The sequence below is a fragment of the Balaenoptera ricei genome, chromosome 10 (assembly GCF_028023285.1).
Source record: "Balaenoptera ricei isolate mBalRic1 chromosome 10, mBalRic1.hap2, whole genome shotgun sequence".
In the NCBI taxonomy this organism is placed as follows: Eukaryota; Metazoa; Chordata; class Mammalia; order Artiodactyla; family Balaenopteridae; genus Balaenoptera; species Balaenoptera ricei.
In genome coordinates, this window is record NC_082648.1 from 68,070,008 (window position 1) to 68,093,171 (window position 23,164).

The 23,164-nt window shown below is 35.1% G+C and overlaps 1 protein-coding gene and 1 long non-coding RNA gene across 6 annotated transcripts in view; one reads left to right on the forward strand and one right to left on the reverse strand.

The window, feature by feature from the left end:
- PTPRQ (protein tyrosine phosphatase receptor type Q) overlaps window positions 1–23,164 on the forward strand; it is a 280,514-nt gene that overhangs the window by 202,846 nt on the left and 54,504 nt on the right. For all 5 annotated transcript variants that reach the window (XM_059936586.1, XM_059936587.1, XM_059936583.1 and 2 more), the window contains 6 exons: window positions 4,462–4,648; window positions 7,878–8,122; window positions 10,783–10,849; window positions 13,843–14,001; window positions 14,573–14,795; window positions 16,838–16,911. In XM_059936586.1, coding sequence (XP_059792569.1) covers window positions 4,462–4,648; window positions 7,878–8,122; window positions 10,783–10,849; window positions 13,843–14,001; window positions 14,573–14,795; window positions 16,838–16,911 — 955 coding nt within the window. The remainder of the gene's footprint in view (window positions 1–4,461; window positions 4,649–7,877; window positions 8,123–10,782; window positions 10,850–13,842; window positions 14,002–14,572; window positions 14,796–16,837; window positions 16,912–23,164) is intronic.
- Window positions 15,782–23,164, reverse strand: part of LOC132373431 (uncharacterized) — an 88,155-nt gene continuing 80,772 nt past the window's right edge. Inside the window, exon 3 of the long non-coding RNA XR_009505420.1 lies at window positions 15,782–19,158. This is a non-coding gene — a long non-coding RNA (uncharacterized LOC132373431). The remainder of the gene's footprint in view (window positions 19,159–23,164) is intronic.

Here is a 23,164-nt window from a genome sequence, read left to right on the forward strand (position 1 = left end):
GATAACTAATATTGTAATTGCTTATTTCAGTTACATATTAGCTCTTCATATGCATTGTATTATCATATCTTATCTAATAACATTTTGATGTAAATATTATCATCTGCATTTTGCATAAAGGGGAACTGAGGCACAGAGATGATAAATAACTTCTCAAATATTAAGACGTGGCTAAAACCAGTAGACAGTGGTGTGATGGAAAATAGGAAAAACCATCAAAAAGCAAATAAAAATTGCCAAACTGAAATATATGCTCACCAAAACACCTTTGGATCAAAGATAGCAAAAATTCAAACAGATTCTAACACTTCACAGTTTCCCTAGGATTCTTGGAACTAAGTTGTCATTTGTTCCTTCTTCCCTTCATTCTTTCAACACACTTTATTTTTTTAATTTTTATATTGGAGCATAGTTGATTAACAATGTTGTGTTAGTTTCAGATGTACAGCAAAGTGATTCAGTTATACATATATACATGCATCTATTCTTTTTCAAATTCTTATCCCATTTACGTTATTACATAATATTGAACAGAGTTCCCTGTGCTATGCAGTAGGTCCTTGTTGGTTATCTATTTTAAATATAGCAGTGTGTACATGTCAATCCCAAACTCCCAACACACTTTTAAATACATTCAAATGCCAGCATTGTGGTACATGCTGGGTATGTAGAAGTGAACAAGTCTGACGTGGTCATTATCCTTATAGAGTTTATCTGCAGCTCATTTCATGAATATATAACTATCTACCTTCAAAAGTCATTGGCTCGCAGGCCAAAGAAGAACGTATGTCACTGAATTTAGGACTTATGCTGCAGCCTGGCCTCTGCCAAATACTAACCGCAAGGGCATAAAACTCTTCCCTTAAAAGACTCAAATTAAGCAAAAATTGACAATCTTGAATAAAGATATATGGGCTTAGATATCATCCTGGATGATTCTACTGGAAATTAATGCATTTTGTGGCCCTTTGTGTGTCAGTCCCTTTATTTTTTAACTTAGCAAATACTTAGTAGCTTCTTTCACCAAGACAGAGATGGAAAACAAAGTTCTGCTTCCAAGTAGCTCACACTCTAGAGAATGACACCAGAATATAAAGAGCTAATTGTAGAGTATGAGGTATGCAGTCTTTTTTGGAATATAAACTAACAAAATAATTAAAGTTTCTGTTATGGGGGACATAATATATAGAGGAAACTGCACAAAGAAGGTTAAATTTGTTCTGGGATGTAAGAATTAAATGGGGGTGTACCAGGTGGGGAAGAGTGCAGGTGGGGCAGGCAAAGGAGAGGAAAATAGAACCAGAATCTAATTACTGACAATGTATATAAAACAACCATACTTCAAAAAAAATGGCAGACATTTCATCATAATAATCGATGATCAAATATGAGCAAACAAATTTGGAGCTGATTGAAGGGAAATGATGGGTCAAAAAGGTCTGAGGTTTCAGTCCTGGGTAAGTGGACGAATATTAGTTAATGATAGTAGGTTTAGTGAAGAAAGAAAATGAATTTTTCCACATGCTGTATTTGAGGGCCCAGCATTCTTTTTGAATTTTACTGTATATTTTTTAAGATATAGTAGATCACATGCATGTTATTTCATGTTTTACTACTTGCTATTTGTTATCCATTTTTTAATGGAAGGCATTGGAATAATTTAGTTTTACTTTATAAGACCATGCCCCATGACTTTGTGTAGAGAGGTCTGGACTCTTCAAAGACCTGGGAGTAAATCCTGTCTCAGCTACCAAGTTGCTATGGAATCCTGAGGAATTCAGCTCAACTCTACAAAATCAGAGTTGAAATAGCTATAGTAGTCAGGCAAGGAACATCAAGGAACAGTCACAATGAAGCTTCAGTGAGGAATTGGAGACCCCTGCCCCATTAGAGGAGTCACCTGTCACTCATCTCTAGATAATTGTTACCCAGCATGAATATAAGCCTAGTCATAGGGGAAATTTTAAAAGCCCGATTTGTAAGTGATATTTAGATGTTGACAACTAATTAAATACATACACACTTTCTACCAGTGGGTGCATGCACCCGATCAATGGGATTCCTACACTGATTGATTTGTTTTTCTGCCACTTTAGAAGTGGAACACCTCCCTCCACTGCTCTGGTTCGATCTGTTTGACTTTTTGCAGATCCGATATTTTTCAGCCTTTTGCTGTGTTTCTCATAGCAACATCGTTTTTAGTTAAAAAGGCTCTTAGAAAAGAGCATTTGAAGAACATATTAAACAAAAGAACATCTTTCAAAGTTATGAGAGAGGGTCAAGTTGAAAATGAACTTGATAGTGAGGACACTGTATCCAACTTGTTTTTAAGTCTTTCAAGTACTTGAGAGAAGCAGGCATAATAGGATTTCAAACTTGCTGTTGTTCATCTCAGGAAAAGCCCTTCTGTTTAGTGCTAGAAACTTTAGCTATGCTTAATCCCCACAGTGAATAGGCCAGACTCTCCATCAAAGACAGACTATGTTTTAATAAATTATACAACTATATTTAATATACCTAAGCATACTCATTTGTACACATTTAAAAATTATGACATCTATGTTAATTGATTCCTTAGTGCCTTGCACGGTGCTAGATCAGTTTTTCAAACTTCAATTAGGACCAGCATTTTTAAAATGAATTGGAATAAAATTAAAAGGAACAGAAAATGTCAAAGTGCATTTCAGAAGTTGTATTTCTGAAAAGCAATTTTCAGTTATAAAGAATACACACACACACATCCTGAATTATGTTGCAAAATGTGTTTCATTTTTGTTGGTCATGGTAAAAAAAAAAAAAATTGCAAATTTCTGTGCCGGCTACTTCAGATCTGTTTTTTCTAAATCATCAAAATACTTTAAGCAGATATTATCACCCCAATCTTACATATACAGAAAGTAAGACAGAGAGCATAAATGACTTATCAAATGCTACAGGAGTTATTAAGTGACCAGGTTGGGATTTGAACCCTTGATGTCTGGGTACCAACCTATATTCTTTCTTCTATAAAACATTGGAGTATAAAAATAAACAAATGGGACCTAATGAAACTTAAAGGCTTTTGCACAGCAAAGGAAACCATAAACAAGACCAAAAGACAACCCTCAGAATGGGAGAAAATATTTGCAAATGAAGCAACTGACAAAGGATTAATTTCCAAAATTTACAAGTAGCTCATGCAGCTCAATATCAAAAAAACAAACAACCCAATCCAAAAATGGGCAGAAGACCTAAATAGACATTTCTCCAAAGAAGATATACAGATTGCCAACAAATACATGAAAGAATGCTCAACATCACTAATCATTAGAGAAATGCAAATCAAAACTACTATGAGGTATCACACCAGTCAGAATGGCCATCATCAAAAAATCTACGTACAATAAATGCTGGAGAGGGTGTGGAGAAAAGGGAACCCTCTTGCACCGTTGGTGGGAATGTAAATTGATACAGCCACTATGGAGAACAGTATGGAGGTTCCTTAAAAGACTAAAAATAGAACTACCATATGACCCAGCAATCCCACTACTGGGCATATACCCTGAGAAAACCATAATTCAAAAAGAGTTGTGTACCACAATGTTCACTGCAGCTCTATTTACAATAGCCAGGACATGGGAGCAACCTAAGTGTCCATCGACAGATGAATGCATAAAGAAGATGTGACACATATATACAATGGAATATTACTCAACCATAAAAGGAAACAAAATTGAGTTATTTGCAGTGAGGTGGATGGACCTAGAGTCTGTCATACAGAGTGAAGTCAAAAAGAGAAAAACAAATACCGTATGTGAACACATATATATGGAATCTAAAAAAAAAAAAAAAGGTTCTGAAGAACATAGGGGCAGGACAGGAATAAAGACGCAGAAGTAGAGAATGGACTTGAGGACACGGGGAGGGGAAAGGGTAAGCTGGGACAAAGTGAGAGAGTGGCATGGACATATATACACTACCAAATGTAAAACAGCTAGCTAGTCGGAAGCAGCCGCATAGCACAGGGAGATCAGCTCAGTGCTTTGTGACCACCTAGAGGGGTGGGATAGGGAGGGTGGGAGGGAGACGCAAGAGGGAGGAGATATGGGGATATATGTATATGTATAGCTGATTCACTTTCTTATAAAGCAGAAACTAACACACCGTTGTAAAGCAATTATACTCCAATAAAGATGTTAAAAAAAAATTGGAGTATAAATTTCATTGACTGTGGAGATGATTTCTGCTTGTTCTGATTAATTGTGATTGATTTTTTTCTTTTACTTTCAATTGTTGAAATAATTGTAATTAGTAAACTGTTAAAGTAGCACTTTGGATTTCCCAGGTCCGTCTGACTGTAAATAAAAGAATTTTTGAAGCTTGGCTAGAAAAATATACCACTCATAGCTTTCTATTATTATGTTTTAGTGATTTGTATCTCAAGTGCTGCTTCCTTTAATTGTTAGCTGTTTTTTCCTGTAGGTAGATAGTGATGAATTTAATATTTCCTTAATCAAGTCAAATGGAGAAAATAAAACCATAGAAATTAAAGATTTGAAAATATTCACAAGGTATTCCGTGGTGATCACTGCATTCACTGGCAATATTAGTGCTGCACATGTGGAAGGAAAGTCAAGTGCTGAAGTGATTGTTACTACTTTAGAATCAGGTAAGGTTTATTTTTCATGCTAAAAATTGACTGAGTTAGGTGTCTTTCTTACAGTTTCTCACACCTTACCCTACAAAGCATATGTGTTAAAAGAAATTTTTTAAGCATATAAGTTTAAAATTCAGTGACTCACTGTGACTGACAAAAGTAAAGCTTTGTATTTACATTTTTGAGGCAAAGTGGAATTATGTAGAATAGTCAATACTTGTAAATACAAAAATAAATTAGTTCATAATAAGGTAACCAATTGTACTTTTTTGCATTTATTTAAACACTATTTCAGAAGTTGAGTTACCTTGCCTAAGAGATGATTTTGTCCAACTGTCTATAGCCAATAAAGCTTCACCTTAAATTCCATTTTAATTATTTCTCTCCCATGGTTTAAATGCACATTAAAGTAATAATACTCTATTATTAAATAATCTAGAATTCAAAATTAGAACCCAGGTTATGTTTTACCATATCTGTTTTCTTCACTTAGTTAAGTGACATGTTTTATTACATAATCTATTTGATAAATGTCAGAATCTATACAGATTTCCTCCAGTTCCTATGAACAGGGTCTGAATGAATAATAAGATTGTAACCAATAAGAATTTAATGTGGAAAGTCAACTTCCCAGAATTCGCTTGCCCCATCCTCCTTCAGACTCCTGATGTTCTTTGCCACCAGATATATCTTTGGAAAGAGCACATGAAGGGATGTGTTGCTATAGTTTATTTGTTGCTATCTGTAAGGTAAGTATAGGAGGTAAAATATTTTTTAGTTAGTCTTTTCATTATGCTACATACTCTGTTGTCTATAAACTTACGGTTCTAAATTGAAAAGTACATCCTATCCTCAGCACCCTAAAATTCTGCTTGTTTCCATTTTGTGGCCATGTATATTCCAGGTACTTATTTTCTTATTATACTTTTTGCACTTCTCCCCCATCCTACCTATCTGTGAGGAAAGCTGCTGCTAAACTTATTCACATTCACACCACAAAGCATTGATTGCAAATCCTAATGTGGTAACTCTTCCAAGGATATCATAGTTTAATAAATTTCTACTAAACCTCTCAGAGTAGAATTTTAGACGTCAAACGAAAGATATTTGGAGGATAGAAGATTCTTTCTAGCATTCAGATAATTCTTTCATGTATTCAACTTTAAAGCTGATCCTAATTTTAGAGAAACAATTCTTATAAAAAGAAAAAAAATATGTTTCTTATGTATCATAAAAATGTATAATAGCAAATGTTGTGAAAATGTGTGTTGAACCAATTTAACCTTTATTTCAGCTATGCATTTTTTCATCCTGTGATATTTGGCACAATGACATGTTTATTTGCTTTTCTCTCTTTTTTCTCTCACTGTTATTTATTTACTTATTTTTTGCTTGCCATAGGGCACTATCTCTAGGGATGTTTGCAACAATATCTGAGTATCTGAATCATTGACAGCCAAATATTAACAGCCTTTTCATGGAAATTCTTTACTTAGAATTTTAGAATTTAGAATGGAATATCCATTTCAATGTGATCAAAATATGTTCATTCAATGAGTCATTTATTTAAAGAACACTGATTATGTAGTACAACAAAAACTAGTCCTTCATAAAATTATTCATAAATAATTTTATCCTCATGTGTATCATTTTAAAATAATAATTTATTGATATTTAGCTAGTTATATGTTAGGATAACTTTTATTTATCAAAAATAAACTGGAATATCTAGAACATAAAGAAATCTTAAAATTCAACACTTAAAAAGAATCCAATTAGAAAATTGACAACGTGAACAGACATTTTACCAGAGAGGAAATATGACTAGCAAATAAACTCATGATAACATAGGTTTTCAACACCATTAGCTATTGGGGAAATGCAAATTGAAACCACAGTGATATATCACTATACATCTACTAGAACAGATGAAATAATAATTTTTAATAAAATAGTGATAATACCAAATGTTGGAAAAGATGCAGAAATACTAGATCTCTCATACATTGCTAGTGGGAATGTAAAAGGGTATAGCTACAATGGAAAAATAATTTGGTGATCTTTTATATACTACCAAATGTAAAATAGCTAGTGGGAAGCAGCCGCATAGCACAGGGAGATCAAGATCAGCTCAGTGCTTTGTGACCACCTAGAGGGGAGGGATAGGGAGGGTGAGAGGGAGACATAAGAGGGAGGATATATGGGGATATATGTATATGTATAGCTGATTCACTTTGTTATAAAGCAGAAACTAACACATCATTGTAAAGCAATTATACTCCAATAAAGATGTTAAAAAAAAATTTTTTTTTTAAATGCACTTACTACATGATCCACCAATTACACTCTTGGACAATTATCATAGAGAATTGAAAACTTAATGTCCATGCAACTATCTGTATATGAATGTTAATAGAAGACTTATTAGTAATGACAACAACAAAATAACTGGAAATACCCAAATGTTTTTATAAATTAAACTCGTACATCCATAAAATGGAACACTACTCAGCAATAAAAATAGAATGAACTACTGATATATACAACAACCCTGATGGACCTCAAGGTCACCGTGCTATTGTCTTTTGCAAATGACAAAACTATGGAGATGGAGATTGATTAGTGTTGTGAGGAGGCATGGAGTGCAAGTCTAAGGGGAGAGCAAGAGGACGTTTCTTTATGGTGATGGAATAGTTTTGTATCTCGTTTCTGGTGATGGTTACAGGAATCTACACATGGCATTAAATTGCATAGAACTACATGCAGATACAGGAAAGCATGAAAAATGGTGAAAACTGAATAACGTCTATAGTCAACATTATTGTACCAGTGTCTGTTTCCAGGTTTGATATTAAACAACAGTTATATAAGATATCACCACTGAGGAAAGCTGGGGGAAGGTTACAGGGGACAGTATGCACGATTTTTGCAACTTCCTGTGAGTCTACATTATTTTTAAGTTCAGAGCATCATAGAAATGCATTCTGTATAAAAATACATATATTATAAAAGGCTAAATAAATAAGCAAATAAATTGGATCACTGTTATGGTTTCTGTGATTTATAGATGTCAATGATTCTATAATGTATCAGCCATTTTGCTTGTTTTCAAAATTAAATGGCTTAAATGATCTGTGTAATACTCTTTATAAACAGAAACTTGAAGCAAATCAGTTTTATATGGACATCAAAATGAACACAAATATTTTTTAAATTGTAATTGCTAAATATTTCATTTCAGTCCCTAAGGACCCACCGAACAACATGACATTTCAGAAGATACCAGATGAAGTTACAAAATTTCAGTTAACATTTCTTCCCCCTTCTCAACCTAATGGAAATATCCAAGTGTATCAAGCTTTGGTTTACCGAGAAGATGATCCCACTGCTGTCCAGATTCGCAACCTCAGTATTATCCAGAAAACGGACACATCTGTCATTGCAATGTTAGAAGGACTAAAAGGCGGACGTACATACAACATCAGTGTAAGAATACATAGCTTTTAATTATTCACCTATCTTACAAAGTTGATTTACAAACTCAGCATTCAAAAATACTGCAGCTTATGTACATAACACATTTTTCCTATCTTTTCGTGGGATCGCTTAAGACATGCCAACTGAAAATAAATTTGGAGAAACAAAATTGCTGATTTCCTATTTTAATACAGCAAGTCCTGTGAAAATATGTAAACAACAAAAAAGCTTGCACAATTGTAGTGGAAATCCAGAAATAAAGCAGGAAGAAAATCCACGTTAAAAGTTAAAGAGCAGTGACCCCTGCTCACCGAAACTAGAGAAAGCCTGCGAGCAGCGATGAAGACCCAACGCATCCAAAATAAATAAATAAATAAATAAATAAATAAAATCGATAAATAAAAGTTAAAGAGCAGATATATATAATGAGATGATTCTGCCTAAAGAAAAACTGTTTCTGTGTGATTATAGGTGGAAAATGGAAAAACAAATTTCAAAGGCAAAAGTCAGAAATAACTATGTGATTGAAATTCACATGTATTTCACACAACTATTACTAAAAGCTAATATCATTTTACATCTTAATTCTAAATTATCCATTTGGTAAAGTAAATATGTATGTGAGTTCATATACATACACACAGACACATACACAATTTGTTTCATCCTTTCACTATTTTTGCATGTCTTGGAATTTTCAAACAGTCATATAGTTCAGAAAATCATCTTTTTTTAAATTTATTTTTTTATCTACGGCTGTGTTGGGTCTTCGTTTCTGTGCGAGGGCTTTCTCTAGTTGTGGCAAGCGGGGGCCACTCTTCATCGCGGTGCGCGGGCCTCTCACTATCGCGGCCTCTCTTGTTGCGGAGCACAGGCTCCAGACGCGCAGGCTCGGTAGTTGTGGTGCACGGGCTTAGTTGCTTCGCGGCATGTGGGATGTTCCCGGACCAGGGCTCGAACCCATGTGCCCTGCATTGGCAGGCAGATTCTCAACCACTGCACCACCAGGGAAGCCCAGAAAATCATGTTTTAAGCGACATAGAATTCACCCTATACATTCAAGTAGCTCCATAACTAATCTTCCTGTCAACTCTTTATATCAGAAAACTGTCATTAATAATCAGTGTTGTTTCCCTCGCAAACTTTATATCTCATTATATAATCTGACTTGCTAGGATTCTTGTTGCACGTACCATTAAATGAACCCCCGTAGTAGAAGATCTATTAGAGAGAAGGTGGTGGTTAAGGGAATGAACTGACCTAGGTTCAAATTCTGGCTCTGCTAGTTTCTTTCTGGGCAATTTCCTCAAATCTGTGCCTCAGTTTCCTTATCTGAAAAATAAGTAATAAGAATAGTAATTTCTGTGTAGGATATTAATAGTTATGGTAGGTAGCAAGTGTTATAACAGTTTTGGCTCTTGCAAATAAAAGAAAAAACAGGAAATAAAGTACAACCAATTCATAATTTAAAGAAAAACAAATCTGATTGTTTGCAAAGTACAACATAGTGTCCTCAACACCTGAGAGTTTATTAGATATGTGTAACTTTCGCACCTGTCCCAACCTACTGAATCAAAACCTACAGATCTCCATTTAACAGGGTTTGCAAGTGACTTCTTTGCTCACTGCAAGTTGAGAAGCACTGCCCAACTTTATTATCTCACTTAAAGGTTAGATTGTAAAGAAATAAAAATAATTAAGCACTTCATAACATCACTTTGTATTTTGAATACTTCCTTTTTAAAATTACATGCACCAATAAATATTTCCTTTAGATATTTTAAAGCTACATTTTATGGGCTTGGTTTATTTAGTATACCTACCACATCACGTATATTAGTATTTTAATTCAATCAAAATACTACTGAAACTATCCAGGGGGTGGAGGGTGGGTCACTAATGTATGAAACAAATTTATTAATTCCAATAAAGATATATTCTGAATTGTGTTTATTGAATACAATGAAATTGGCCAAGAACACAGTCTTTTACACAGCAAGATAAAGTGAATAAAAGAAGAGCCTGTGTCTGCAGCTTCCTAAGCACAAAGTTAATTGAAAGGATTCACATTTGTGTAAATCACCCGCTGTAGATACAAACAGAAATGCTTTATGTGTATATGCTGCATTATGCAGGGTATAGCGTCAGATACTTTGGGGCAGGGGTGAAGCAGGGCATAAAGGCCAACTTTCAGGGGGATGATTTAATACAGGAAAACTGGGAGGCTGAGGAATAGGGTTTCATCTCAGAGAAGGAAAAAAAAGAGCGTCTTGAATATGGATTTAAAGAAAGCCGGAGTTAACCTAGCTACAGAGAGAAGGAACAGATGTTAGAGTAGATGAAGAGAGAGTGTAGACATAGTGACTTTTCTGCTCTTTCCTCCTAAAGGTTCAAATTGAAGCCACATCATTCTTGGTCTGTATGATAGGGCTGTTTAGGTCACTCAGCCTTTGTTCTCAGGGCTTAGTACCATAATATCAGTTGTAAGAACTATTTTATTGCTAACGTTCTTCCTCCATATATTAATTTGAGTTCAAGAAAATATAATTAACAGACTATATGAATTGTTTTCAAAAGTGCAATCATTTTAAAATGACATATAACCATAATCAGTTATACATACACATGCAATAATTTGAAAATAATAACAAGGTGTTTCTTTGTTTTAGGTTTATGCGATCAATAGTGCTGGTGCAGGGCCAAAAGTTCAAATGAGAATAACCATGGATATTAAAGGTACATGAGCTGCCTCCCCATGAAATACTATTGTCTTAATCAAAGAGTAATTATAATTTGTATTCTATATTAGAGTTAAGGATGTAGTTAAGCTTTTAAACGATGCTTATATAGTAAGCATATATTAAGTAATAAGTAATGTATGCTTATCAGGCTATAATTAAAATGTCTAAATCATAATTCAAATTACCATGTTAATTACAGAGAATGCCCACTGCTATTTATCTTGTATTTCTTTTCTGCTAAATTTAAACTTCTCTGAGACAAAGTTTATAATTGTATTTTATGTTTTTAAAATTTTATTGAAAAGAAAGCTCCTTTAAATTACCCATGACTAGACTTTGACTAGTTCTAATTAGATTCCTTGACTGATCTTTATTTATTTTGAAAGTCAGATTCTTTTCAGTTAATCAAATAGTGCTTACTGAACTACCATATAATAACTTTATGATTCTGACTATAAAAGTAGATCTATCAATTCATTATTGGCAGGGATTTTTTTCCATAGAAAATATACAAAAATTTGGAGACTGCCTCCCCCACCAAATTCCACGAAAGCCATAAAAGATTATTAAGAGGACTTCAGGGGCATTCAGTCATTCAAGGTGCCTTCTCAAGACTGAAAATATGCACACAGTTTTGCCACTTCTCTAACATCCTGTGTAAAACCTGCAGAGAGATTAAAAAAAAGAAAAGTGTATTGACCTTTAGTAGAATTCCACCTGATGCTCCTCTCTCTGAAACAAAAAGTAGCTTTTCTCAGTCTTTGGTAAGCATAGCACAGCACAGTGATTAAAAAGTGCCAGCTTTTAGGCTGAGTCTAGAGTCAAGTTGCTGAGGTTGAATTCTGGATTGGCCATTTGATACCTGTTTGACTTTGGACAAGTTTCTTAACACTTATAAGCCTGTATAATGGAGATAATACTAGTTCCTACCTCATAAGTTGCTGTGAGGATTAAAAGAGGTAATCTTTGAAAAAACCCATGGGACAGTACCTGGAAACAAGCATTGTTAAGAATAAGAAATAATCACTATAAGATGAAGCTGATAAATTTTACTTTTTTATCAATGGGTAGCTTATATAACTATAATACTATTTGTGTTATTTGCTTTTAGTTGATAAATATGTACTTGGAATGTACAAACTCCTAAAGTCTGAAAAATATCAGCTACTTTAGAAAATGACTTCATAAAGAAGAGCTTACCTCATACCATCCTAATTTCTCTTTGTTATTTAGTGGCAGACATATTCATATATTCAGTATACAGGTAACAATAGATGCATTATATTTATTTAGTAAAACTTCCCATTTCAGATACTTTGGTCATCCTCAGGTAGAGATGACTAGTTCTGACTTTCCATGCCTTACATAGGGTGGATAGACTCACGACCAGTTATCTAGAGAAGATATATGAGTACTAGGGGCAGTGGTTCGGTCCTAGAGAAATGAATTTTTCTCCAGTAATATGCATGATCTTATTAATGACATGGAGTGACACTGGATTAATAGTTGTGTCATTAAATTTGCATTTGACAGATAATACCGAGTTGGATAGTATTGTCCCATGCCGGATTCCTCTAACTGGAAACCTTGTCTTGGGGACTCCCCAGTGGCCTCTCTCAAAGTTTCTCAGAACTCCCTGAAACCTGAGGCCCTTCCTGCTGAATCCTCTCTTCCTTCCTTCTCCCCATTCACACGTGTCAGGCCTGTGATCTGTGACCTTGCCACCTGCTCTTGCCCCTGCCCCTTTATTCTCATAGATATTTTCCCCAATAAACTTCTGTACATCTAATGTCATCGTAACGTTTATGTCTCAGAGGAGTGAGCTAAGGGATCGAGTCAAAAAGATTTGGTTCCAGTCTTGATAGTTCCCTCTTACCGCTATGTAGCATAAGGCCATCTTCCTCATGCATAAAATGGAAATGATATTGCCAATTTTATGGCATTGTCGAGAGGCTTTTTAAAAAGATTTTATAAATATGAGAATTGAAGTTTGATTAAGCATCTTACTGATGCTCAGCTAGTGTATGTAGCTATAAGATGAAATGAAACAAGAGGAGCTTCTACAAATATTGATTTTGGAGATACTTGCATGCATTGACGGTAAAATGTGAATTATCATGGCACTTTTAGAAAATTATTCTGGCAGTATCTGTTAAAGTTAAAAGTACATGTTTCTTTTGTTCCAGAAATTCTGCCCTTGGGAATATATTCCATAGAAATAAAAGGATCAGTAAATAAGGCTAAATGTATAAGGCTGAGTAGTGAAGCAAATGTTCAAAACCTGAAGGAAAAGTGAATTCCCATCACTAGATGAATGACTGAATAAATATGATGCAGTTGCACCATGATATACAACATAGTCATTAAGAAGAATGAGTTAGCCAGAACTTGGTGACTTGAAAAGATTTACACAAGTCTTATTTAAGTGAGAAAAACAATATGTGGGGTAATTATAATACTTAATATAGCACCATTAAAACATATCAGTGAGAAAAATCCATTATGTATGACTTTATGTATTTTTATATGATTATGTGAACATAGAGAAAAATATGTGAGGATACCATCCAGATGTTTGGTATGGATAACTGCAGGGTTAGAGGGCAGGGCTCCTGGTATGACTAGAATAGAAACTGGTAAACCAGCTAAAGGAAGTAAAAGAAAAATAAAACATGAAAATACTAGTATGAGTTAATGCATTTGTGAAAATTATATAGTTTGAATTTCTTTAATATATAAAGAGGAGCCAGATGTCTAAAAATCACACCTGGGTCCCATTACCTTAGGCAAGTCTCAAATATATAATTATACCATTAGGAGGTAATAATTGCTAAATATCTGCTGTATCCAAACAAAAATCTGTTTCACTTGTTATTTATATTTGTCCTCACTTTATCTGTAAATTACTGCATGAAAGGAGAATTCAAAATGATTTTCTCTGCAGAAACAAAAAATGAATTGGTAGTGATATTTCTTCTTTGTTTATAGCTCCAGCACGACCAAAAACCAAACCAACCCCTATTTATGATGCCACGGGAAAACTTCTTGTGACTTCAACAACAATTACAATCAGAATGCCAATATGTTACTATAATGATGACCATGGACCAATCAAAAATGTACAGGTGCTTGTAGCAGAAGCAGGAGGTATCATCACATGCCAGCTTATCTTGTCAAATAGCAGTGTGTGAACTGCTGAATGCTAAAGACATTTCAACTCAAAATTAGTAATATAAGGTTGACTCCTGATTATTACACATCTTTTGAGTTTAATAGATTGTCAATATTATTATTAATTTATTATCATTAATTTTACTGATCATTAATATATGCCTAAAATATTTTACCAAAATTTTAAAAGGCATGGTTAAACTATGTGATTTATTTATTCCATATGCTGGTAGGATTGTTTTGATTTTGGCAGGATGGAGTCTTGACAGCTTCTTTGGAGGTGTGAAAGAGAGAGTTAGTTACCCTTGACTGAGGAATGTTTTTTCTCCGAGAAGTCATTCTCCACAATGCCTATGGATTCATGTGTGATGGGAATGGATAGGGTTCCCTAATTATCCAGGTAGATCAGCTGAATCATCCCTGGTGGTTCATAGAGTGACAGATGTTGCATCCAGATTTTCCTCATGCAATTATAGAAACACCCTTTATAAATGTGAAAATACATTTGGATATTACTTGTAATCATTATTCTTTTTTCTGAAAATAGCTCAGCATGATGGAAATGTAACAAAGTGGTATGATGCATATTTTAATAAACCAAGGCCATATTTTACAAACGAAGGCTTTCCTAATCCCCCATGTACAGAGGAAAAGACAAAGTTTAGTGGCAATGAAGAAATTTACATCATAGGTGCTGATAATGCATGTATGATTCCTGGCAATGAAGACAAAATCTGCAATGGACCTCTGAAACCAAAAAAGCAATACTTGTAAGTATAACTTATGCTTACTATGCATCATGTTAGCAAGCTAGCTGACAACTTTCATCATCCATCTGCCCCTGCAGCCATCTTTCCAGTAAGTGCTGGGCGTCCGTAATGTATTGTGACCTAATGCATGATAAAGATCAACAAGGCATTGTCCTTACATCCCGTAAACATACAGTAGCAGGGAAAGTAGGCAAGCTTAAAAGTAATTATGGTTTGATGTGTTAAGTGACTAAGGGCAATATGAAAAATGTGCAAATTGGAGAACACAGGTAGAATTTAATTCTTTCTGTAAAGGGCAATGTGACTAATGTGTACTATTTTGTGTTTTTCACTCACTTCTCTGCCATGCACGCTAATGTCAGGTTTTCAGAAACACGATTCTAGTCTTTCAGTTAATTATGGCTTCAGTTTACCTCAGTGATAGCAATCATTTTCAGCTTTTCATACTATCAAACAACTGAATGAGGAATTGAAATCTTTACAATTCACTTTAATATTTGGTATTGTGTAGATGATAATAATCTAATATAAAAACCAATGATGATATTTTAGCTTTATTAAATGCTTTGCTAAATTGGTTATTTTTCTCCTACTAAATTGACTGTTATTTTTGTGTCATGACTATAACTTTTTAATTATTTAAATTATTTAATTTTCAAAATATAATTTTTACTACTAAATTTGAAAAATACAGCTAGTTTCATTTTTGCCTGCTAAAGCACTGTTAAATTCTTCATAAACATCCTAGGACAAGTTAACATTAGAAAAGTTAGAGAAGTTAGGCATTTGAAAAAAGAATGCTCTATTATCTGTTATTAAGTACAGTTACTTGGGTTACTAAGTTATGGCCTGAAATTAATCATCATACAATAACAGTTACAGAAATGATATACCACAAAGTTTAATATTTATCCAAGAATTGTTGATTTTACATAATTTTTTCCAAAACATTTCATATAATCCATAAAATCATAAGAATTTGAGAAGAGTAGGGATTAAATTATGAAGTGCAATTTATTAATGTAGATTGGTTTTATATTTTAAAATTCTTGTAGGTTCATAGTTTTGTTTTTTTAAAGAGCACAGATTTCTTTTTTTAAATAAATTTATTTATTTTTGGTTGCGTTGGGTCTTTGTTGCTGCCCGCGGGCTTTCTCTAGTTGTGGCGAGCGGGGGCTACTCTTCGTTGCGGTGCACGGGCTTCTCACCATGGTGGCTTCTCTTGTTGCGGAGCATGGACTCTAGGAGCACGGACTTCAGTAGTTGTGGCATGCAGCCTCAGTAGTTGTGGCTCGTGATCTCTAAAGCACAGGCTCAGTAGTTGTGGTGCACGGGCTTAGTTGGTCCAAGGCCTGTGGGATCTTCCTGGACTGGGGCTTGAACCCATGTCCCCTACATTGGCAGGCGGATTCTTAACCACTGTGCCACCAGGGAAGTCCCATAGTTTTAAAATAAGGTAAATTTCGGTTGTCTCTGTGGTGACAGAATCATCCAGTGATTTTTAAGATTGATTTTCTTCTGCATCCATTTTGTATTTCATATGTCATGAAAGCACAGAAAGTGAAAATACAGCTGTGCACACTCGGAATTAAGAAGCATTGTTCTTCATTTGTTTATATTTGAACAGGATAAGTTTTATATGACTATTCTAAATCTGGCTTATTGGCATTTTCAAAGGTGGCTGAGGTATAACAGTTATTATGCTTTATATTTATAAAGTGTGCTTGTGCAGACATTCAGTGGTTTCATCCAAATAAATCTATGAAGGAGGTGATCTACTTCATTTGATTAACATGCTGACTATTCATAAGTCTGGTCAAATTTTTGGTCACTCTCTCATGAAGTTCAAGAGGTCCATGTACAAGATAATTTCACGTAAAGATATTATTTATTTGTCCTGATGGTGATTGATTTCCAAGTTTACACTTTGTAAGTTAATTTTCTCTTTAACAAAAATGTCTTTTTCACAGCCATTTGTTAAATTATTCATAGAAAAAAAAAGTCATATGGTATGTAAATTGTTGTTGTTTTTTATTTCATAGATTTAAATTTAGAGCCACAAATGTCATGGGACAATTTACTGACTCTGATTACTCTGATCCTGTTAAGACTTTAGGTAAGACATATTTTGTAGTTTAATTTCATTTATAATCTCAACATGCTAATCACAGCTGTAACATTCATTAGTAAATGTATTAATCCATGACGAATGTTCTCAAGGATAAAATCATTTCAAGGTTAATTATCCTAAGGAAAAAATAGTATTTATAATACTCTTTTAAGTGATGGATGTTCCATCTATTCAAATCTGGATATAGACTTCAATATGGTATTTGGTCTAGGCTGATGTGTAGGAACATTACACTAAGCAAATATTTATTTGGCTGTTTAATATGTAACCTTATATGTAAAACATTTTTACTTCATAAAAAAAGAAAAAGGATTATGGAAATTTTCCTGAAATAATCCTAAAAGATAGAAGCTTACCTGTCTTTTTAAATTTTATTTTCTTTCTGATCAACTCTGAGTTTTTCAGTTATATCCACCCAGTCAGGCCTGAATAAAACGTCAATACAATTTAGTCAGATGCAAGTATATTTCTTCTTCTTCCTTTTCTCCTCCTTCCTCTCCCCCTCCTGCTCTCCCTACTACGGCTACTACTTCTTCTCGTCCCCCTCCTCCCCTCCTCCTTCTCCTTCACCACCAACCTGTCTAACATTAAATATTCTGGGCCAGACATACTCTGAGGCTCTTTGTATGTATTCACTGATGGGCTCTTCACAGCTATCCTTTAATTTAGGTCGGTGGTTCTCAACCAGTGATTTTACTCTCCAGGGGACATTAGGCAATGTCTGGAGCCATTTTCGGTTGGGTTGTCACAATTGTGCGGGCTGAGCTAGTGGCATCTAGCGAGCGGAGAGCCCAGGGATGCTGCTACCTGTCCTTCAGGGCATAGGACAGCCCCTCCAGCAAAGCGTTATCTAACCCACAGTCAATCGTGCTGAGGTTCAGAAACCCTGTTAGGTGCCAGTGTTAGTTCCACTTTACAGACGAGGAAACCACGGCCCAGATTAAGTAATTACGTGGCTCTGCCGGCACAAATTTTACAACCGTTACAATACAAATGCAGGATTTAGACCTGGATTCAAATCTTGGCTCTACCACTTGAGAAAATAATTTAATTTCTATAAACCTCAGTTTCCTTGTTTGGAAAATGGTGATATTATCTGCCTTGAAAGATTTATGTAAAATAATATAGGTAAAGATATTAATATTTTAGAGTTATAAAGTGTTCAATGCTTAATAGCTTCTTTTTGGATGAGTTATAATGGAAGATTTTAAAAATATATTTCCTTAGGAGAAATTGTTTCCCTAGGACTTCTCTGAGTAAATCACAGCTTTCTATTTCCTCTGTATCAGGCTCTGAGAGTGTGGAACTTTGTATGTTGTTCTGATCCACAGTATGTCATGAATGCAATAGATTTCAGTGATAGTTATGGCTGGAAGAAGATAGAAAATGTTCCAACCTTTTCAGTTAGAAAGTCTCATCTGGTTGTGGAACATTAATTGTATAAAAAGCCAGTTTCTGCAGCCTCCACTTAGTTAAGGAAACTTTGGATCTTGAAGAAACGAAGGGGCACACGGTTTGCTACATTAATGTTTATAAGGGAATAACCTATAAATTTCGTTAGCTGTGCTGTCTGCTTAAATTCCATAAAATCACTGGTTTGATTAATTTTATGTAATCAATCATTTTTAAATCAGTTGACTAGACTTGTGGTTTTGAAATTGTGTCAAGCGTTTCTGCATTTGATAGGTGAGTTTATCACACCCTGACACCACCACAGTAAATGTTTTGATGGCATCAACTTAACTTCCTTTAGGTTATAGCATTCAGAAACTACGTATTATCACAGCTAAATGGTGACCCGGTATGTTTACCGATGGAAGATAAGAAACATAGTACAAGTGGATTAGCTCATATGTCTTAGAGAGATGACATTTTGAGGGCGCGGTGCTAAAAAGAGATCACTTTGCTGTGTTGTTTGCTGTGTGCTGTTCATCTCATAGCTTGCTGGTTTTATATAGATTATCGATACGAGGACAACATATTCAGCCAATTATCTGAAAGGTAAAGTTGAGACATCTAGGTTAATAGGAATGAAAGAAGAGGGAAACCAAGCATCAGGAACCATGGTGTACAGGGACGTGATTCCCAGATTCTGCTAAATGGCTTCCCTTTGGCCAAGGATGGGCCTCATCCATCACTTTGGCCACAGGTAGTCTCAAGATGTCCCTCAGCGACGGTCTTCTCTTTCTTCCTTTGTCTCTCAGCCAAGGCAGTGGAATACAATAGGTAATTCTAGAAGATAGAAGAAATACACCATCAGTTCTCTGATTCCCCTTTTGGAATCATCACCACCACCCAAGTCATCCAGGTGCTAATGTTTGTGTGCCCTGGTAACAGCAGGAGTATAAGGGGATGTAAGATGTATAATGAATGGCAGAGCACCAGATCCTGTCAAGGTCAGAATAGGAGGGAAACACAGGCTGGGCACAGTCTGTGAAATGCCACTGGGTTGGTAAGGGGTAGTGACAAGGAAGAGTCCCACGTATCTACGATCAATTTTTCAGGGTTCATATGCTATTTGGAGACCAGTGACACCAGGATAGCCTTTCAGGCTCCTTCTTAGGGTGGCCTTCCATGGGCTCTCTTCTGATAGATAGCAGCTTTATAATAGGAGTTTGCTCTCTAACGCTTACTCCGATTGACCACATAAAATTCTGCTATCTAGATAGTTATTTGTAGCTAGTAAAACAGTGCCAGGCAGGAGTGGAGGAAATTAAAAGGAGTGCAACCCTGAGTTGTGGTGAAATGAAATGTTCAGATCTGGAATACGTTGTGTATCACTGGAGCAGAATTCCTCGATGTCCAGCAAAGTAGCCCAGTCATTTTGCTGGTTAATGGATGTAACACCATCAATTTCTGGCCTCATATTAATTTTTTACCTGGCTATTGGATACTGTGGTTCTGTGTATATCAGATTCACTCTTGAGTCAGGAACCAAAGAACACCCTCCAGAAAAGGTGCTGGTCTATAATTGACATTAATAAAAGGCCATGGAGTCATAGAGTTTTTGGGAAAAGAACATTGCCGAGGAGGATATAGTAGAAGGACCCAAAAAGGAAATAAAGTTGACTGTTTCTACAGTGGGCGGTGGTCAATGGCAAGAATGGTTTCACGGCTATGAGAATGGGGGCAAGCAAATAGTAAAATGCATTGGTATAATATCCCTGGTGTCACCGTAGAAAGGATGGTTGAGTCCTTTTTTTCTCTCAGACATGTCATGTATTGGGATATAGGATAGCATTTGCATCAGGCTAGCGGCTCCCAGCATTTCTAACAGGCCTGCCCAACTTAGGTGTGCATCTCACACTTCAGCGAAAGAAGTCTAGGTCCCATCTAGGTCATCAAACCACCACTGGATGTACTGGTATTTTGCACACCACAGGCAATGAGCTTCAAGTTGAGTCGCCTATCAATACAATCTTCAGGATTTAAGTGCCTTTGCAAGGCTGTGTTTCTAGGTTAGTATAGGACATGCACTTACAAGACAGACCATTTTGATAGTGGTTGTGCCCGTCAGAGATATTATTTGGATGTTAAAATTAGGGGCAAAGAATCACTGATGAACTAAGAGCCTTAAGTTTAGGGAAAAAGGCTAAGAGCAGTACAAGTGAGAAGGGGCCAGACAGGGCTTTGCTGAATCAGGATTGATAACATGGAAGAGGTTTGCACGATGGGAAGTCTTTATGGCCTGTAGGAATAATGGGAAATGACATGTGCCATCATTTTGATCCTAGAGAAATACTTACAACTTACTTGATTTTGTTTTCACTCAGGATTGAGCATTAGGATTTTTATTAAGAAAATTCACAAGACTCCTTCTTAAATTCTTTTTTAAGAATCCTCCTTAGGCACATCAGTTTATGGAAACTGCTTGCAAGCAATGTTTTGATTGCAAGGTTTAATTATAGAGGATTCCTGTGATTTGAAAACCAGACACTGCTTTCTGCACCTCACAGGGCTTCATTAAAGCTGAACAATTTGAAACCTTAAACCTCATGGCAAAGGCGCTCTGTGATTGTTTTCTTTTGTCATAATACTTCTCGTTTAATTACTGTGCTAACAATGAAAAGTTCCAATATGCTCACTTGGGAACAGAGATAGGGAGTCACTATATATTTTTTGCAGCAAAAGGATCACTTGCCCCCAGGACACCAGAGGAACAGGGGAAGGTTTTATGATGTTAATGAGGCAGTGGCAATGTGATGGTGAACCTCGTAAACTCTGTAGTCAGACAAGCATATTTCAGGCAGTTCTGGCATATACGGAATTTATGTGACCTTGGGTTAGTTACTTAACAAATTAACTTCTGCAATCTTATTTCCAAAATGAGAATAATAATACCTACTTCATAAGCTAACTGGGAGATTAAATCAGATGAATGGACAGATTAATGACTCTGAACCATTATTAATAAAGATATGAAACATTATTTATGTGACAAGCCCTTTATGAGTTTTTCTCTATATAACCTCATGTATTTTTCACTACAACCCTCTAACACGATTTCCTGTTTATAGGTATCCCCAATTTACTGGTAAGAAATCTGAAGCTGGGTCTTTAAGCATCTTGCCCAAGGTTACAGAGCTAGGAAGTGGCAGCACTAGCTTTTAGACCCAGGCAACCTGACTTCAGGCAGTGCTGTGCTTATAACCACTGTACTACGTTGCCTGGAAATCACTAAGTGCCCAAGTAGCTTTTGATTTCATTACTATTTCTGATTTTTCTGTTCCCACAGACTTCCTATCTTTGCTGCACCATTTCCTCTTCTCAACATTTTAAATTATTTCTAGCTGTTCTCTTTGCACCTGCTCGTCTTAGCTTTCTGAGGCTAACATTCATACATAAGTATACTGTTTTTACACATAAAGATGCAATACTTCCTTTTTGTTTGTTTTAACAATGAATAAGTATGACTTTGCAACCTGGCCACTGTTTATTATCTACTTCTAATATTTTGCCAATATGATGTATTAAAATAACATTTATTTAGGGTATTTTAATTTATATTTCTTGAATTATGAAATTGAGAGACCTTTAGTAAGTTCTTTGTGCAGTATTTGAATATTCTGGATGGCTAATACTGGGCTAAAAGAGAAGAAGAACTTTTTATACTTAAGTTCTGTTATAAGAAGTTGTTTTCTTTTCAGATTAATAATAATATAAAGAAGACGATCTTTCATGTAGTAAGTACCTATATCAAGAGCCAGGCATTGTCCTAGGAGCTTTATAACTCATTTAGTTCAAGCTTCTTCTTAGAGATATAAAACTGCATTAAAAAGTCAGATCCAAAAAAAAAGTCAGATCCATAGAGGAGTTTAAATAATGATAATCAAAAGATAATACTATGAAAAATTAGGTAGTGCTTTATAATTATGATTTGCTTAATTACAATAGTACATTCTGTTATGCAAATAAAACAATTTAATTTGACCTTTCAATGGATTTTAAGTCTAATCAGGAAGTGACTTGTACACGTTACAAAAAGAATCATGTTTATATTTTCAAGTGAAAGTTTTGTTTTCTGTGAAAGGATTTAGAGAAATGACTTCATTCTGTACTGGTAATGCTCTGTGGGTACATGTATAGCAGTGAATCAAAATTTGTACTGGACAGTCATAGTACATTTTGTCCTTTCCTAGTAGTACATTTGTAATACATGTGCCCAAAGGATTACCTATTGTTTATTAATACATCATATGTCATTTCCTCACTTCACTTGGCTAGTGCTTTGAAATGGTAATCTAATCTGAAAATTTTTTGTGGTCTATGAAATCATTTTTTCCCCACTAGGTTCCAAGGTCCAGTGACTCAATACTACCTGATAAAGATGATTCTATTCATCTTCATGTTTCCTTTCCCAAGCATATCCAGTTAGCAGTCAGCATGTGAAAATTCATAAAACAAACCATTTATATTTTAATGTATGAAAAAGGTGTATATAAAATACTTTATGAGCTACATGCTCCTTTAGAGTCTTCTAAATTTAGCTGGAGATTCTAGATGACCATGAAACTCTGATAACTGTTTAAGATTCAGTATTCATTCAAATCTACCATGCAGAAGAGCCACAGAAACTCTTTCATATTGTTAACATTTCATAAGCACCAATCCAGGGAAGAAAAGATGAAACATTAACCCCTGCATATTTTACAGATAGTTAACCTATTTTGTCACTTGACTTTAATACTTTTTACAGTAAAATTATATATTATATAACTTAAAATTGGTTATAATTATA